Source organism: Notamacropus eugenii, chromosome 2, assembly GCF_028372415.1.
Source record: "Notamacropus eugenii isolate mMacEug1 chromosome 2, mMacEug1.pri_v2, whole genome shotgun sequence".
NCBI lineage: Eukaryota > Metazoa > Chordata > Mammalia > Diprotodontia > Macropodidae > Notamacropus > Notamacropus eugenii.
The window spans coordinates 327,062,854-327,081,968 of NC_092873.1; the positions used below are offsets into that span (position 1 = coordinate 327,062,854).

At 37.1% G+C, this 19,115-nt stretch overlaps 1 protein-coding gene across 6 annotated transcripts in view; it reads right to left on the reverse strand.

The window, feature by feature from the left end:
• CSNK1D (casein kinase 1 delta) overlaps window positions 1–19,115 on the reverse strand; it is a 62,270-nt gene that overhangs the window by 25,458 nt on the left and 17,697 nt on the right. For all 6 annotated transcript variants that reach the window (XM_072645410.1, XM_072645408.1, XM_072645413.1 and 3 more), the window contains exons 3-6: window positions 12,017–12,165; window positions 4,355–4,583; window positions 3,649–3,819; window positions 2,805–2,953 (exon numbers count right to left, since the gene is read on the reverse strand). In XM_072645410.1, the coding sequence (XP_072501511.1) occupies window positions 2,805–2,953; window positions 3,649–3,819; window positions 4,355–4,583; window positions 12,017–12,165 (698 nt within the window). The remainder of the gene's footprint in view (window positions 1–2,804; window positions 2,954–3,648; window positions 3,820–4,354; window positions 4,584–12,016; window positions 12,166–19,115) is intronic.

The following is a 19,115-nucleotide window of genomic DNA, read 5'->3' on the forward strand; positions in this document are numbered from 1 at the left end:
GGTAGGATAGAAAAGGCAAAGCGCTATCATTGAAGGAGTTACACTAGAGGAGGATGGATGTGGACACAAATGGCTGCATTCATAGTGTAATTCTGCTACAAAATTAAGAATATGATCCAAATCACAAACCCATGGGTACATCTCTCTCTGTTATTACCACCACCAGGGGACCGCCAGCAGCAGAACCTCAGAAAAGGGCTTTACAATTTATCAAGTATTTTCATACATGTCATTTTAGAAGCTATGACAGTCTTGGCCAACCAGTTTTTAAGGACTAATAAATTCCTTTGATAGAAAGAAAACAATATAAGAAAAAAATTATAAGTGACTTTGTACACCCTGAGAAACCAAATTTTGAATAGAAGGATCAACAAGCATGTTCAACTCCACTAGCAAGATTCCAATCCTCTTGGTTCTGCAGGAACCTAAGGCCATTTTCTTGAGAACTAGAGTTCAACAACAAGAACGCTGCCTATGATGTTTCTCTCTTTTTCTCAGAAGGAAGGGATAGCACAAAAGAAAAATTACAAAATTTCCAATGGTCCTTCCACAGAAACCTCTTAATTACAGTCACATATTATACAACTGAAGTGAACAGGTAAAATTCACACAGAATAAAAACATTTAACTCTCCCCACCCCCACCATGCAGCCTATGAATGAATGATGTAACTATTTACACCTTCAAGTTCCATCATCCATACTGGTCTACTCTCAGAATCAGACTCTGTAAGACAGAAGGGATACTAAAGGCCATTTGGTTCAATCTGCTCTAGAATCCTCTCTATAATATACCTTCCCTCAAAGCATTCACCTAGTTTTCACCCCAAGAGCCTAAGGGGGAAGCCACTATTTGAAGAGTCTATTACATTTTTAGATCTCTGTTAGAAAGAAGTCCCTTCCTTACACTAAACTGAAATATACTTCTCAGCAACTTCTACCCAGGGGCCCTAATTTTGTCTGTGGGGTGCCAAGAACAAGCTGAATTTTTCTCCTAGCCAACACTCTTTGGATATTTGAAAACAGTACTCATGGTTCTCCTAAGTGTCTGTCTGTTCTTTGTTCTCCAAGTGATTCTCATTGGGCAAGATTCTGATGCCTATCAACATTCTAGATGCGTCCCCTCTCCCTTCCCCATCTCCATCTTATGATGGGATACTAAGAACACTCTTTTCCAGAGAGAATAGAGGAGTAGGTGGTTCCCTGGTCTAGGATTCTAGGCCTTTCACGATGTATCCCAAGACGGTTTTTGCTTTTTTGGTTGCCATAACATATTGACTTGCACTAAATATGAAGGCCATTAAAATCTTTTTCACATTATTGCCCAGCCATGGCTTTCCCATTTTAGAATTTTGAGTTTGATTTTTTTGAATGCAAACATGTCTTTATGTTTATCCCTATAAAATTTCACATTATATGGTTCAGCCTATTATTCTAGGGAGTCAAGATCTTTCTGAAGGCTGACTGTGTCATTCAATTTATTATCTATCTCTTCAACCATACTATCATCTGAAAATTAGATAAGTATACTTCATTCATAGGTCACTGATTTAAAAAAAAAAAAAGGATGAATAATAGTCCAGGGCAAAAAACAGATCCCCAGTGCTCTTCAGTAAAGACGTTCTCCAAGATGAGAGTCATTAATAGCTACTTGGAGTCCAGTTTTTCACCAATCTCAGATTGATCTGACTTTCTTATTATTTAGATCACCTCTTCACAAGCATAACAAGAACTGCTTTGTTCAATGTACCTACTATTTCTATAGCATTTTTTCATCTTCCAATTTAGTTACCCTGTCAGAAAATGTATGTGAGACTGGCATGGCTGTTTATAATGAAGCCATTCTCTTGATAGTCACAACTCACCTTTCAACATGTTCACAAACCACCTATTTAACAATACATACTAATTTTTGAGGATGAAGTTGTTGACTTATGTTTACACATTCCAACCTCATTTCCCCTTATAAAACAAAAATCAGCACATTTGGCCTCCAATCTTAAGATTTCTGCTCCACTCTATAATCCTTCAAGGATCTCTAACAGTGATCCTGACTCTTTCCAAAAACAAATGCTTAAACTGGGCAAAAATGAAACTAATCCCAAATTCTGGGGCAAACTACGCTTGGCATTATTGGTTAGCCCCTTTTCAACCTGTAAAGTCACCCTAAAGCTTCCTGTTTTCTGCATACTATTTGAGGAAGAGGTCTAACTCCGTAGGTTGTAGATTTCATCACCCTAGAAGGGTTTCAATTTCTGTTCTCGGTTGATAACTGAATAGAACGAATTCTTTATGAAAGAGGAAGGAGAACAGCTTAAGCCTGAATTCTTACTAGTTCTGTACCAAATATCACCAACCCAGTATTGTCACAGGAAGAAAAAAGGTTCAAGGGATTAGCAGGAGTATGGCACTGGGACTTACAAAGTGGATTAACTATGGGCAAACAAGGTAAAAACTCCAGTGAAAGATATAACACAATACTTGGATAGGTATTTAAAAATAAGGCAAAACACAATTCCCAAGGCCCCATTAGTCCATTTTCTGGGATCAGTCTGTCGTGATGACCCATCACACATAGCCAGGTTGTCAGGAGATTGCCAGGTACAGGCATAAACATTTGAAGGACTCCAATGTCTCTTCCCTTTTTACTCCAGCATTTTAATATTACTGGGGTCATATTTATCCAAGTAATTTTAAAAGGGAGGTAGAAAATAGGAAATGCTACCTGAATAACTCAAAAACTTAAAAAAAAAAATGATCAATTTGTGAACCCTCGTCCTTAAAAGGAAAGACGGTGGTACTTACAAATTTAAGCATGTTCCAGTCAAACACATAGTCATAGGAAAAACCCTGGCGATGGAACAGGTTCCTGAAGAGCTGTCTCAGATAGGAATAGTCAGGTTTGTCATCAAAACGCAATGAACGACAGAAATTCAGGTATGTGGCAAATTCAGCTGCAAAACATTAAGAAACTCAAAGCTGTATTTCTACTATGGAAACCAGCTTTGAGTGTTAGTACAATTTCTGCCCCCTACAGATGCATTTATTTTTATCTCCTGTTGGTCCACACACATAAAAAAAAGATCCATGATCTAAAGCATAGATGAAATCTTATGTACTCATCATTGCTCTGGAACATAGATCCCAAAAGGAAATTTATTGTGGGAAACTCTGATGTTACTAAGAACTGAGGCACATGTTCTGGGAATGCCCAGATGAAGAACACGAAGAAGAGCTAAAGGAACAGTAACATCAGGAACTGAAAGAATTACTTCAGCAGCAAGTGAAATAAGGTAAGGCTACGGAGTAAGAAAGCTAGCCATATAAGAGATAAGTCAATGTACTGGGCAAAAACCTACATCTACTCTTGACTATCAGAGATGTTCAGCATTTAAGCAGCAAAAAAGATAAGGAAAAGTTGTGCAAAGTATTAATTGTCTGTCACTTTTCTGTCTGTGGAGAGAGAAAAAAAAAATGTTTCCTTCCACAATGCTTCTTCTAAAGACAAAACAGAGGTGCCTAGAAGCAAGTCTATTACCATTCTGTTTGGTTACTGTATTATACTTCTTCCATATAGTGACAGAACAGACTTTAACTTACTAAATGAAATTTAACAGTGTGGAACAGGTAGACCCCAACAGAGACTTACAAGGGTAGCCTTTACATAACACTTCAATGGGAGTGGACATTTTCTTTTCACTAATTCTTTCGTATTTTTGTCTCTTGGTAGCAGCCTTCAGCCCCTGCCAGGGTAGGGAGCCCAAATTGAAGTACATCAACACATAGCCCAGGGACTCCAAGTCATCCCTTCGAGATTGTTCTGAAGAGAAAGGAGGAAAAAAAATATATGACAGGGTGATAGCATGCATTCATTCACTGTGTTTTTAAACAAATAACAAAACACTCACAAAGTAAATGCTTAACAGTCACATTATGGAGAAAAGAAAAAAAATCTTTAAAAAACACAATAAAACTTCTTGGGTACTTTGGATTTATAATAAATTGCCACTCTTCCCTTAAACTAAGTGAACTAACCCTCAGACTGGGGTAAAATAATGCCATAATTGACTGACTATACATAAAAAGCAAACACTTAACAGCCCCACAAATCCTAAAAAACACAAACAAAAAACTGCTTTCAATTCAGTTACTCAGAAGCTACAACCTATCTGTCACAAGGATGTAATGGTCACTGGACCCATAAATTTGGAAGTTTGCACATTTTGATGATGCCCAACAACCCAAATTAGCAGCTGGTACTTTTCCAGATTTGGGACATAAGTAGTCCAGCAGGTTCTCTTAGGTCAGTGACTTCTGGTTTTCTAGGCAGAAGAGTATACTACACACAGGCTCACCAATTCCAAGATGAGTGTTGATGGAGGCATAACGAGCAGTTCCTGTGAGGTTTTTATTCTCACGATAAGGTATGTGCTGATGGGTCCGAGCATCCCGGTACTTCTTGGCCAACCCAAAGTCTATGATGTAGACCAGGTTACCCTTTTTTCCCAGTCCCATAAGAAAATTATCCGGTTTCACATCACGGTGGATGAAGTTCTTTGAATGAATGTATTCAATCCGACTAATCTAAAAGCAAGAAGTAAAAAGAGATGGTTCAAGATGTGAGCAACAAGATGGAGGACTAGACATTTTCTCTCATCCCTATGACCTCTCAAACCTCTTCGAAACAGAAACTACGCACCAAAGATAAAACAACTTTAGCTGTCTCCATGGTCATGGACACCCAGAATCCAAGTCATAAAAAATAAAACCCCAAACCCACGAAACTCATTGACACTAAGTTAAACTCAGCACCCCTCCCCTAGTTCCCATACTACCAGCAGTATGGCATCATTGAGCAGATTCAAGGAATGAACAAGAGAATGGGAATGCAAAAAAAAAGAAAGAAAAAAGTGAAGTATAATCTAGAAAAGTAAAAAACAATAGCATTATATGCTAATTATACAAACAAAACATACTGATCTTGAAGACTGGATACTTAGAAACAAGGATCTTATGTCTCCCTGAAGATTATGACCTGCCCCCAAAATAACACTATCACGCAGGAAATAATAAAACTATCCAGGACTTCTGACCATAGAAAAAGAATACCAATTGAAAGAATTCATACATCATCTCCAGAAAAACAAAAACAAAAAACCAAGGCTTAAACTCTAAGACACACAGAGGTTAAATTTAACAATTCAAATCAGAAACAAAAAGTTCTACATGATACCAGGGGAAGGATTTTCAAACATAAAGGAAAGGACATTCCAATAATGTTAAGACTATATTCTGTACCTATCAGCAAACTAGGAGAATGGAATAATGTATTCTAAAGAGCAACTGAGATCAGGATGTAGCTCAGAGTGGCCTACTCTTCAAATCTGATCTAAAAGATAAATGAAAAAAGGCAGACACATCCAATAACAAAAGAGGCATTTCAAACATTTTAAAAAAGAAAACCAGAACTAGAGAAGTTATTTGCTTCTTAAATACTCCAAACAACAGAAACGTAAATGGAGTGAATAAATGCAGGAGCCATAAACAGCAACAGAATAACAGCTAACTGACCAGTAAGAGACTTCTTCCTAGAGCTACACAAGGAGATGGAGGTGAAGATGGCAGTAACGAGGCAAAGATAGGCCTAGAGCATTATGGACAAGGTGATACTACCTATAGGCAAAATGGTGGTTTTTTCAGTAGAACTACATTACAACATGGGAACATACATGAAAGGGGGAGGAGAGAGCAGGAGGATGGAGAGGAATAGATGATGGGACAGAAGTCAAATCCAGAGCTAACAACGGAGAATTGTAATCCTCAGCCTCCAGAAAGAAACCAGCCTGCAGGGTAGTGAGTGATGAAGAGCACTGAAAAGGAGGGAGAGAAAAAAGTAGGCTTTGCTTTGGTAGTAGAAGGATTCCACTGATGAATTCTCCTATGGGTGAAGATGGTCTATGAAGGGAGATAGGGACATTAAGCTGGGTGTGGTCTAGTGGATTTAGTGCTTTTAAAGTATACTCAACCTACCTCAGGAATCATATTTCCTAGGAGGCAACTTGGAGAATGGGAGAGCATGAACCCCCAAGAAAGAGACTTTGAGGCAAGAGGGGAAATAAAAACAAACAATAACTGTTTGTACAGCTCTGTGGTAGGCTGCATAATCAAGGGGGAGACCCTAATACACAGCAGTATCCTCTCTGACACCTATAGTATCAGGAAATGGAGGGGTAAGTTGTATAAGGAAGTGGCAGAAACAAATAAAGGGAAAAGTCTGTGGTGGATCTGCTGGAATTTTTGACTGCATGAAGAATTCGGAGAATAGAGAGAGACCAAAATAATTATAGGGATGGATCATGAATCAGGAGAAGGAAGGTCTAGAATAGACACAGAAGATAACGAAGACAGTAAAAAAAAATCCTTTTTTGGAAAGAGGCATACAAAAAAGAAATAAAATGTTAAAAACTACAGAAATAATAAAACTAAAAACTGATTATTTGAAAAGACTAATAAAATGGATAAACCCTTAGCCAATTTAATGAAAAAGAAAACAGAAAATCAAATCAATAAAATAGCAAATGAGCAAGGTGAAATTACAAAACCAGGACTAAAAAGAAAAATAAAACATAGTATTCATAGTCACATGTTAACAAAACTGAGAACACAAGAGAAATAAAGGAATACCTTAAAAAATACAAAATACCTAATTTATCAGAAGATCAAATAGAGACTTTAAAATAACTTAATTTCAAAAAAGGAAAGTGACTTAACTGTAAAGGAAGTACCAATTAAAAAAACCCTTGGATTCATGGGCACATTCTATCCACACAAATTTATTCTCAAAAAGTAAGGCACTCTACAAGAATCTTTTTATGAGACAAATGTAGTCCTAATAACTAAACCAGGAAAAGATAAATTAGAAAACTATAGCCCAATGTCATTAATGAACAGACATGAAAATTTTAAACAAAATTTGGAGAGATTAAAGCAATTTATCCAAGACGTTATTCATTATGACCAAGTAGAAGGGATGCAAGGATGGTTCAATGTTAAGAAAACAATCAACATAGTTAATCATTAAAATACAAAACATCAAAAAAATCACACGAACATCTCAATAGATGCAGAAAAAGCCTTTGATAAAGTACAACAATCTTGCTAAAAACCCTACAAAGTATAGGTACATAGGACCTTTCTTTAATATCATAAAAAGCACTTATCTAAAGTCAAAAGCAAACATAATATACACAAGGGAGATATCTGAAACTTTTCTAATAAAGAGTGAAGCAAGGATGCCTACTATCTACTATTATCTGATATAGTTCTTGTAATACTAACAGTGAGAAGATAAGAGAAAGAAATTAAAGTCATAAAGAGAGGTAAAGAGATTAAACTATTCCTATTTGCTAATGATACAATGATTTATTTGGAAATCAGACAAATGAGACAATGGCTTTGGCCAAGTCGCAAGCTATAAAATAAATAGCATTTCTACAGAACAACACAGAAGAAGCAAACAGAATCCTATTCCAAATAACCACAAAATTCATAAAATATCTAGGGACCAACCTCCCAAAGCATACACAAGACATGTACAGATTCAATTACAAAATATTTCTTCGGTGCTCATGGCAAGGTTGTGTTAATACGATAAAAATGGAAATAATAACTACCAAAATTAATTTACATTTTAATTATACCAACCAAATCAAAGGAATATGTTACAGAATTTGATAAAACAACAACAAAACTCATTCAGAAAAAAATACCTAGAATATCAAGGAAAAGAGGGAATATCATTTCCAGACCTCAAACATTATTAAGCAGCAGTCATCAAAACCATCTGATACTTGTTAAAGAATAGAGAGAGAGGGGCAATTTGGTGGAAGAGTGAATAGAGCACCAGGGTTGAAACTAGGGGGAAGGCAAAGCACACCAGTATCTTTGCCAAGAAAACCCCAAATGTGGTCACTAAGAGTCAGACCCGTCATCAGAATTGGTTCAAAGAGGGAATAATATACGCACTCATTCGATATAGAAACTGATCTTACCCTACAGGAAAGTAGGAGGAAAGGGAATAAGAGAAGGGGGGGAGAGGAGGGAGGGTGTGATAGTTAGAAGCAAAATACTTCTGAGGAAGGCAGGAAAGGAAGAGAGATGATAGAATAAATGGGGGTGAAGGTGGAATAGGATGGAGGGAAACAGTCTTTCACAGCATGATTATTTATGGAAGTGTCTTGCATGGCTATACATTACCTACAGAGAATTGCTTGCCTTTTTCAATGAGGGAGGGATGAGGACAGAGGAAGGGAGAAAATTTGGAACTCAAAGTTTTAAAAATGAATGTTAAAATTTTTACATGTAACTGGGGAAGGGCTACAAAATGTGCTTATTACTCTTTGACCCAGCAATAGCGCTTCTGGGACTGTATCCCCAAGAGATCATAAAAATGGGAAAGGGACTCACATGTACAAAAATATTTATAGCAGCACTCTTTGTGGTGGCCAAACACTGGAAATCAAGGGGATGCCCATCAATTGGGTAATGGCTGAATAAATTGTGGTATATGAATATAATGGAATACTATTGTGCTATAAGAAATGATGAACAGGAAGACTTCAGAGAGGCCTGGAAGGACTTATATGATCTGATGCTGAGCGAAAGGGGCAGAACCAGGAGAACTTTGTACGCAGCAACAACCACAGTGTGTGAGGAATTTTTCTGGTAGACATAGTCCTTCATTGCAATGCAAGGACTTAAATAACTTCCAATGGTCTCTTAAGGCAAAATGCCTTCCATATCCAGGGAAAGAACTATGGAATTCAATCGCAGAATGAAGCAGATCATTTTCTTTTGTATTATGTTTTGGTTTGTTTTATGATTTCTCCCATTCATTTTAATTCTTCTATGCAACATGACTAAGGTGAAAATATATTTAATAGGAATGTATGTGTAGAACCTACATAAAATTATATGCTGTCTCAGGGAGGGAGAGGGGAGGTAGGAGAGCGAGGGGAAAAATCTAAGATATATGGAAGTGATTGTAGAACATTGAAAACAAATAAAATAATAATAAAAAAGAAAAGAAATGAGTTAAAGAAAATGGCAAACCACTCCACTATCTTTGCCATGAAAATCCCATATCACAAGAAGTTGGACATGACTGAAAACAACTGAACAACAATAAAGAAAAAGAGAAAAAAGGATCAATGGAACAGACAAGGGAGAATCAGAAACAACAGAAATCAATAATCTAGTGTTTGATAAAATGGAAAATAAATTACCTGGGAAAAAACTCCTTATGTAATAACTGCTGAGAAAACTGGAAAGCAGTCTAGAAGAAATTGGACTTAGACTAGAACCTTACATCATATTCCATAATACATTCTAAATGGATACATCAATTTAATATTAAAGAGCATACTATAAAAAAGTAGAAGACAAACAGATCAGATAACTCTTTACACCTATGTTTAGAAGATAGATTCTTAAGGAAACAAAAGACAGAGGTAATTGCAAAAATAAAACTGGTAACTTTGATTACATGAAATTGAAAAGCTTCTGCACAGACAAAATTAACTACCAAGAATAAGAAGTGGTTAAATTGTTTAAAAAAATCTTTGTACCAAATTTTTCTAATAAAATTTTGTTATCTAAGATATGTTATTGATAAATACATATACTTAAAACTAATAGCTATTCCCCAATAAGAGTCAAAGCATACGAACACACAGTTCTCCAAAAAAAGAATCGAAAGTCACATGTAAGAATGCTCCTAGTCACTAATAAGAGAAACAAAAATGAAGTATCCTTGAGGTTTCAGATCACATGTTGCAAATTGACAAAATGATAAGATGGCAACAATCAGTGATGGAGGAGTTGTGGAATGATACTAATACACTGTTGGTGGAGTTGTGAGATGGTATATACATTCTAGAAAGCAATCAGTTATTATACAAATAAAATCCCTGTCTTTTGAACCAGAGACTTCATTACTAGACTTATAACTCAAAGAAGCAGAAGAAAGTCCCCACATACACCACCATATGTTTGGCAGCACATCTGGTGATAGCAAAGAACCGGAAATAAAATAGATACCCATCAACTGGGGAATGGCTTAATAAATTGTGGTATATGAATGTAATGGCATATTACTATGGTATCGATGTGTTATGAATACAAAGAAGCATGGAAGTATCTCTGAATCAACGCACAATGAAGTGAGCAGAGTCAAGAAAACAATATCCACAGTAACTGCAATAACGTAAATAGAAAGAATGCGCCAAAGAAATAAAAAATGAACGCAACAAAATTATTAAGATCAAGCAGGATTCAAAGGGATATGAAAGAACACTCCCCAATCTGCCCTTCTGTAAAACTGGGAAGTCTACAAGTGCTGGCCATAACATGTTTTCAGACTTTTTTCAAAGTTTTGATCAGTTGTGAGGATTTTTTTTCTTTCTAAAAACTATTATCTATCACATGGGATCACTCCATGTGAAGTGAGAAGGGACAATGAAAGAAACAGAAAATATCAATAAAAACTGATTTTTAAAGAGATGATCAAAACAAAGTAAAAGTCCAGAAAAAACAAATTAGGTGGAACCAAAACATTCAGCTTCCTGTGCACAATAACCTGTAAGAGTATTGTCCACGCAGTAGTCCTTTGACATCAAGTTATCTCAAGAGATCTTGCAATACAGTTTTTGCTTTACATGAATTCACATTACAAAAACTGAACTATATATAAAAAATTTTGAAAAATTCATATGCCAAAAAAAAAAAATTACCCATGTAACTTTACTGTACTATACTATGCTCTCTCTACTCCTGCTCCTTGACTCAGTTCTCTGTGGCCTCCCACCTCCTGATCAAAACAAAAACAAAAACAAACCTCCCTATTAAAAAAATTCCTCCGAGGGAAAACAGAAGAATGGACTCACAGAAAAGAAGTCACCAGCTCAAGGGCTTGACTTGAGACCACTAGCACTGAGAGAGACCACCTTTTCCCCACTCTGACCTCCACTCCCCGCCTGTGTGTCCATCATCTGTTTGTCCCCAGCACCCCCTGCATTTTGCCTGTCTTCACTTGTTTGTGTCCACGTCTGGCCCCCACATATTTACCCCTCTGTTTTTCTTCTTCGTTCTGGGCCAGACTCCCACATGGCTGGTCCTGGCCCCTATGTGTTCCTCCTGCTCTCACTTCTCTCTCTCTGGCCCCCAATGTCCTTAAAACTATATGCCAGCCCCCTCCATCCCTTACCCATGTTTGCAGGCAAATTCACATTACATTTATGTAGAGGTCTGCAGAACAGTCCCCTTACATAAAGCAAGAACTGTCTGTACTTACTACTTCAATACTTCCAAAGATTCTTGCTGTCAATGTGGGGTACTCCTTTCACTAATGTATACTGCAATTCTTTCTCATCTTGACTGATTGTTGCCGTGGCCAAAAAAATCATCTGGTGGCCAATCTTCTGTTGATGAGCCTCTCTGAACTTAACTAGGCTAGTCCCACAACAGATATAGATGCCCATATTCAAAACCCTTCCATTCTGGTAAGGCCTGCCAGAGTCTGAAGTCTTCTGGCATTACCTGGTATGATCTGGTGGCCAGGGTCATCTCCATACATGAGAGGGCATCAAAGGATTTTAATGGAGGATTTTTGCAACAGCATGACCATAACATAAAATTAACACTGAAATATCAGTAAAGACTAATCTGTACGAAAAATTTGATTGTGAATGAGGCAGGAGAGCCCATGCAATTTGAGTAAGTTTTGTTTTGGTGCTAAAACTATGACCTAGGCAGAGAAATACAGAATCAATTAACTCGCTGAATATTTTAATCATTATCAATAATTCATAGAGTATTATTTTCCCCAAAATGTATTTCACAACAATGAAAAACAAAAACCAAATCTATGCTCCAAAATCAACAACCAACCAATAAATATTTATCGAATGTCTACAATATGCCTGTTACCTAATTTACTCTCATCAAAAATAATTTCTTACCATCTGGTCAGCAAGTAGCAGGACAGTTTTCAGACTGAATTTTCTTGAGCAGAAATTGAAGAGATCTTCAAGGCTTGGTCCCAAAAGCTCCATCACCATGACATTATAGTCCCCTTCTGCCCCACACCATTTAATTGTAGGAATGCCCACTGAAAAAAATATAAATTTCATTAAATATGGATTATCTGATTTGTCACCACTAAGCTTTCTTGTATTAAAGAGGGGGTGAGAAGATAAAGAGAAGAATTTTATGACAAGAAAAACTGTCACTGTCCTTAAGGAGCTGAAGTCTAACTATAAAAGCTACACCAGATGAGACAACGGTGAGATGTATAACAAAATTACAGGCTCCAAGACCCAGAAGGGACTTCAGAAGTCATTAAGATTCAGACCAATCCCTTACTCAATGCTCAATTCCCTCAACAATATCCCTAGCAAGTAATCAGTCTCTGTCTGAACAGAGCGAATCCATTACTTCAGAAAACAGTGCATTTTATTTTTTCTAGATCTCTTATAGAGTTCTTCCTTATGTTTAACTGCTATCTACTATTTTGTAACTTCCATCCACCTGTCTTAGTGTTAGAGACTCACAGAATAAACAGAATCTCCACAGGACAAGTATTTGAAGGTAGTTATTAGTACCTTCTCTCTTCCTCCTTCTAACCCTCTCCTGACTTTGTGCTAAACCAAAATACTATCAACTATTTCTCTAATAACATGGCTTACTTTTGAAATTTTTGTGACTTCCCTAAATCTGTTCTTGTTTATCTATCTGTATACTCCAAGAGGTCTGATCAGTACAAAGTATGCAGTGGGGTTACAAGGTAGACTTCTATTAACTTAATTTTTTTGATAGCCTCAACACACTGCTGACTCAAACTGGCCTGAAGTCAAGTACAACTTTCAAGTTTTTGTTCCCCTCAAATGAAATGCTGCTTAGTTATCTCCCTATCCTATACTTGATATTTCTGAATTACAGGCAGGATCTTACATTTTTCTCTTTTTATTTTTAGCTTACTAGACCTGACCAGAACTTTATAGCTCCTGACTATCACCCAACTAAATAACTTTTCTAGCCAGTATATCATCTCTAGGCTTGACAAGTATGCCATCAAGATCTTCATCCAATTTACTAATAAAAAGTTACTAATAATGAAAATGCTGAACAAAACAGAGCTTTGGTAAAATAGTGGGGTATACTACTAGCAATGGCCTTCCAGGAAGACTTGTTAGTCTATTGATCAATATTCTTTGGGTATAGGCAATTCCACTAATTATGAATCACCTTAATTGTATTATCATAAAACCTACGGCCCCCATCCAGCATGTCCAAAAGAGTATCTTAAAATGTTCTTAAATGCCACGCTGAAAACCAGGTTAACTATGCCTACAACATTCCCAAAATAAAACCTATAAAGTATTTAGCAGTGTCTGGCATATAGTAAGCATTTAATAAATGCTTGTTTTCTTCTTGTTCTATCAGTCTAGTATTCCCGTCAACGTCAGTCCGGTTTTCCAAAATTCTTGAAAGACTGCTTACGATAGTTCAGCTATTCCATCTATGAGCCTTTTCAGTACCCATGGTTATAATTTATCCTACAAGAGCAATTGAAATTTAAGAGCTGCCAAATGCTAATTATCCCTTTACCTGAAATTTTAACAGTTTCAACTGACTCCTAACCAAATCTATTCTACCCTTTCCAGCCTGAAGATCATGCTCTTTTTTCCATCATTCCTCTATATGCTCAAAGTAACAAATCTCTCTTAGAGGCTTACTTTGAAATTAAAAAAGGACTTGGAAAAAAAGAAAACAATTAAAAAGAATAACTTTAGTAACATATTGAATAACAGTGATGATAATGGAGGACACCCTTGCTTCACCTCCAATCTTACTAGAAATGCTTCTAGCTTATGCCCATTACATATAACGCTTCCTGCTGGTTTTAGGTAGATGCTACATATTTTAAGGCTCCATTTATTCCTATGCTCTCCAGCGTTTTCAATAGAAATGGGTGTTGTATTTTGTCAAAAGCTTTTTCTGTATCTATTGAGATAATCATATGGTTTCTGTTAGTTTTGTTGTTGATATGAAAAACAGCTGGAAAAAACTGGAAAATAGTGTGGCAGAAACTGGGCATAGACCAATCAATGCTTGACACTGTATACCAGAATAAAGTTCAAACAGGTACACGATCTAGGTATAAAAGCTGATACTATGAACAAATCAGGGAAGCAAAGAACAGTTTATTTGTAAGATTTATGGTGAATGGGGGAATTTATGACCAAATAAGAGATAGAGAATATTATGAAATGCAAAATGGTAATTTTGATTACATTACATTGAAAAGTTTTTTGCACAAAGCCAATGCAACCAAGATTAGGAGGGAAGCAGAAAATTGGGAAAGAATTTTTATATCTAGCGTCTGTAATAAAGGCCTCATTTCTAAAACATATAGAGAACTGAGTCAAATTTACAAGAATACAAGTCATTCCTCAATTGATAAATGGTCAAAGGATAGGAATAGGCAGTTTTCAGAGGAAGAAATTAAAGCTATCTAAATCTATGAAAAAATGCTCTAAATCACTACGGATTAGAGATGCAAATCAAAAGAACTCCCGAGGTACCACATCACACCTATCAGATTGGCTAACATGACAAAACAGGAAAAATGATAAATGCTGGAGAAGATATAGAAAGAGTTGGAATACTAATTCATTGCTGGTGGAGCTGTGAGCTGATCCAGCCATTTTGGAGAGCAATTTGGAACTATGCCCAAAGGGTTACAAAAATGTGTATACCCTCTGACCCAGCAATACCACTTCAAGGGTTGTACCCCAAAGAGATCATAAAAATGGGCAAAGGTTCCACATGTACAAAAATATTTATAGCAGCTCTTTTTGTAGTGGTCAAGAACTGGAAATCGAGGCAATGCCCATCAACTGGGGGATGACTGAGCAAGTTGTGGTACATGAATATAATGGAATACTATTGTGCTATAATGACAAACAGGTGGACTTCAAAAATACCTAGAAGACTTATAAGAACTGATGCTGAGTGAAGCATGCAGAACCAGGAGAACATTATACAGAGTAACAGCCACAGTATGCAAGGACTGTTTTTGATAGACTTGGTCCTTTCATAGCAATGAAAGGACCTAAAACATTTCTAAAGGACTCATGATGCAAAATGTCATCCACATCTGGAAAGAACTATGGAGTAGGAACACAGAATGAAGAAGATTATTTTCTCTTGTTATGTTTGGTTTTGTTTAGTTTTACTCATGCTTTCTTCCATTTGTTTTAATTCTTCTGTGCAACATGACTAATGTGAAAATGTGTTTAGTAAGAATGTATGTGTAGAGCCCATATAAGATTGCATGCCGTCTTGGGGAGGGAGTGGGAGAAAATTTAAAACTCATGGAAGTGATTGCTGAAAACAGAAAACAAATAAATTTAGAGAAAAAAAGCTTTAGATTATTATGGTACTTTAAAAGTCGTAAGGTTTTACTTTCCTGACGTTATTCTAAAAGCTACAATGCCATCTTTTTTTATAGCTTTCTTCGACTATATTCTACTGATTCCATCTTCTATAAGTTTCCTTTGTGAGTCTGAAGCTATAAGAGTATATCAGTCTCTTTTAACGCCTCCTTAATTTCTTTAACATGGGTATCATTCATGACTTTATCACTAGAATTTGATTTTGAGACAGTGTCATCTATCTGGAGCTAGCTTCCTTTTTATAGTATTAAGCCATACTTCTGTAGATTTTGAAATCTGCTTTACTAAATCAAAGGCTTTGTCTTGACCATACTCAGTTTCCTTTCTCTGGCTAATAATAACTGCTATTTTATCTTGTGGCTCCCAATGCTTCCAGTCTCCCAGTACTTTCTGGTTGGTCAGAACTGGGTTGAAGCTCTTCTGCTGCTTTTATCTTCTAAAAGGTAAAACTGTCAGCAAGTCAAGTATTTTATTATTTGCTCTGCTTTTAGGGTGTAAGATTTTCAGCAGATGGTCTTTCATCATGTATATGAACCAATTTTGTGATCTGCATCAGGAACTACCTTCTGGCTAAGTGGTCTATATTATACCTCCTACAATGATGTAATTTCTGTTTCTCCTTTTATGCTTAGTCACACATTCTCAACCATGATCCCAACTTGGTTAGTAGATTTACACAAAAGGTACAGATTTCCTTGATAGTTACTGATATGCTATTATGTTTCTTTTGAACAAAACAGACCCTTCCACTGATATACTATAGTTAACAAACACTGTCTCCCCGAGTCTTGGTGATACTATTGAGTTGAATCGGGAATCACAATCTCAGGCATGTTTTGTTTATGACCCATATTCAGTAGACTCACATTCACACCTAAAATAGCAAGTCTCTCCCCCCTCCCCCAAATTATCTCTGCAAATCAATAGGCAATTCTTCTACCATTATTTTATACACACATACACATACACCCACTTGATGTTCTCAAGAGTTTAATTTGGATATTTTTCTCCCCTTTCTCTTCCATTTTCAGGCTGAGTCTCCTGATCTGACTGGGAAGCCTCTGCCTAGTTTTTATGGAATAAAATGCCCCTAGCCAAGAATCTATCGTTATGTTTATCTTAAACTATGATCCTGAATCTTGTTCAATTATCATCAATTCTGCTTAGTTGTCCATTTCCCCAAATACCCTTTTCTCTTCCAAAGTCACAAAGAAGTCACAGAAACCCTATGCATGTAGGTTTTCAAGTTTGCTGCCCAGGATACTTCATAACTCCTAGAAGGGGATTTAAGTACAGTGCTATCTTAATGTTGTAGACAATTCTGATCTTGGAGTTTGAAGACCTGGGTTCAACTGATGCTCAGACTATGTAACCCTGGGCAAGACATTTAAATTCTCTAGACCTTAGTTTCCTCATGTGTAAAATGAAGAAGTTAGAGTCAAAGACTTTTTTTAGGTCTCTATGATCTTTAAAAACAAAAAATGTCAAAGGAGTTTGGGTGGGGAAGAAAGATCAATGCAGTTAGGGAAGGCTTCATGAGAGGTGAGACCTGATTTGGGTCTTAAAGAATAGAGGTGGTTTGGGTAGTCAGAAAGAAAGGATGGGAGTGAATAATGATACATGTGTTGGAGGGACAGGATACAAGGGAAAGAGAGATTATAAGTGAAGAAGTTGGCATAAGTGAAAGATCATATTGTGAAGAGAGAAAAGGACTTGGATACCAAATTTAAAATTTCAGAAATTGTTTTTAGCAGGAAAATATTGAGACCACTGTATGTTAAAAGATATGATGAAAGTGTTATTTTCAGAAGATAAATTTCACTGTAGTAAAAGCAGGGAAAGATGGGAGGTAAGAGACCAGTTAGCAGACTCAGAATAGTCCATAACTGAAGAGACAAGGACCTAGCACAGGATGGTGTCAGTGTGAATTGAAAGGAAGGGCCAAACGAGAGATAGTTTGAAGGAAGAAAAACAAAGATAAACGGAAGAGAGCAAAAGACAACACCAATGTTTCAAAGCTGGGGGAGTTGGAAAATGATTATGAAAGCCAAACAGTAGTAGGAAGAAGGTAGGCTTTGTTCAGTTTTTGATCAGTTGTGCATAGGTGATGGTGAGACATATAAATGGAAATATTCTGTGGGCAGCTAAAAATACAGAATCAGAGAGGAAAGGAAGCTTAAGTCATCAAAGATGAATGTCTAACCTAATGAAGGAATGAAGTGCTGCTGGAAATATTCAAGCAAACACTGCATGACAATCTGTTTCCTTGTTGGCCAGCTTGAAGGCCTTTCCTTATATGGAACCCAAGTCTGTCCCCTGTAACATCTATTCGTTAGTTCTAGATCAGACCCCAGGAACAGATCTATTCCTTCCTTCCACATGATAGCCCTTCAAATATTTGAAGACAACTCTCCGAATTGCAAAATCTTGTGTTCTTCTTAGGATTCATCCCCTTTGACATTTTTTTTACTTTTCCCTCTCACCGATCAAATATGAAATACTGCCAATCTGGTAGGTTCTCCCTATTGCCACTACAGTTAAGTCAGTCAATAAACATTTCTTAAGTGCTTACTATGTGCCAGGCACTGTCCAAGTACTGGGGATACAAAAAGATACGAAAGACAGTCCTTGTCCCTCAAGGAGCTCACAATCTAGTGGAGGAAACAATAAACAAGCAAATATATACCAACTAAATACAGGATAAATAGGAAATAATTAAAAGGAAGGCCTTAGAATTCAGAGGGGTTGGGAGAGAAAGATAGGATTTTAGGGAAAAGGAAGGACTTAAAGAAAGCCAGGGAAGTCAGTAGTCAGAGCAGAGGAGAGAGAGCATTCTAGGCTTGGGAGACAGCCAGAGAAAATGCCCAGAGCCAAGAGATGGAGTATAGCGTTTGTGGAATGGCCAGGAAGCTTCTGTCAGTGGATCCAAGAGTATATGGCGGGGTATAAGATATAAGAAGATTCAAAAGGTAGGAGGATGGGGGGATAGGTTACAAAAGGCTCTGAATAGCAGACAGAGGTTTTTTTTATTTGATCCTGGAGGAAATGGGGAGCCCACAGAGAGAGAGAGAGAGAGAGAGAGAGTGTGTGTGTGTGTGTGTACACGCGCTTTAGGACAATCACTTCACAGCTAAATGGAGAATGAATTACAGTGGGCAAAGACTTGAGGCAGGCAGCCCCACCAGCAGGGTATTGCAATACTCTAGGTGTGAGGTAATGAGACCTGCACAGAGTGGTGGCAGTGTCACAGGAGGGAAGAGGCCATGTTACAGAGATAATGCAAAGGTTGTAATTGATAGGTCTTGGCAACAGATTGGATAATACTGGATACTGGGGGTGGGGAGGGTGAGAGATAGTGAAGAGCTGAGGATGACATCTAGGCCACAAGCCTGAGGGACTGGTAGAATACTGCTGCACTACTCTAGTCCAGGTCCCCTTATAGCCTGCACAAATGGCTCAGCCTCTTTACTGTTTCTCCTTTTTCTAATCCATCCTTCCCATTGCTACCAAGGTAATCTTTTTTTGGCCTATCAAATGTCAAATATTGCTGCTGTGTTGACTAGTTTTGCATAACTTTTGTAAAGGGAAAAACTTAAGGTTT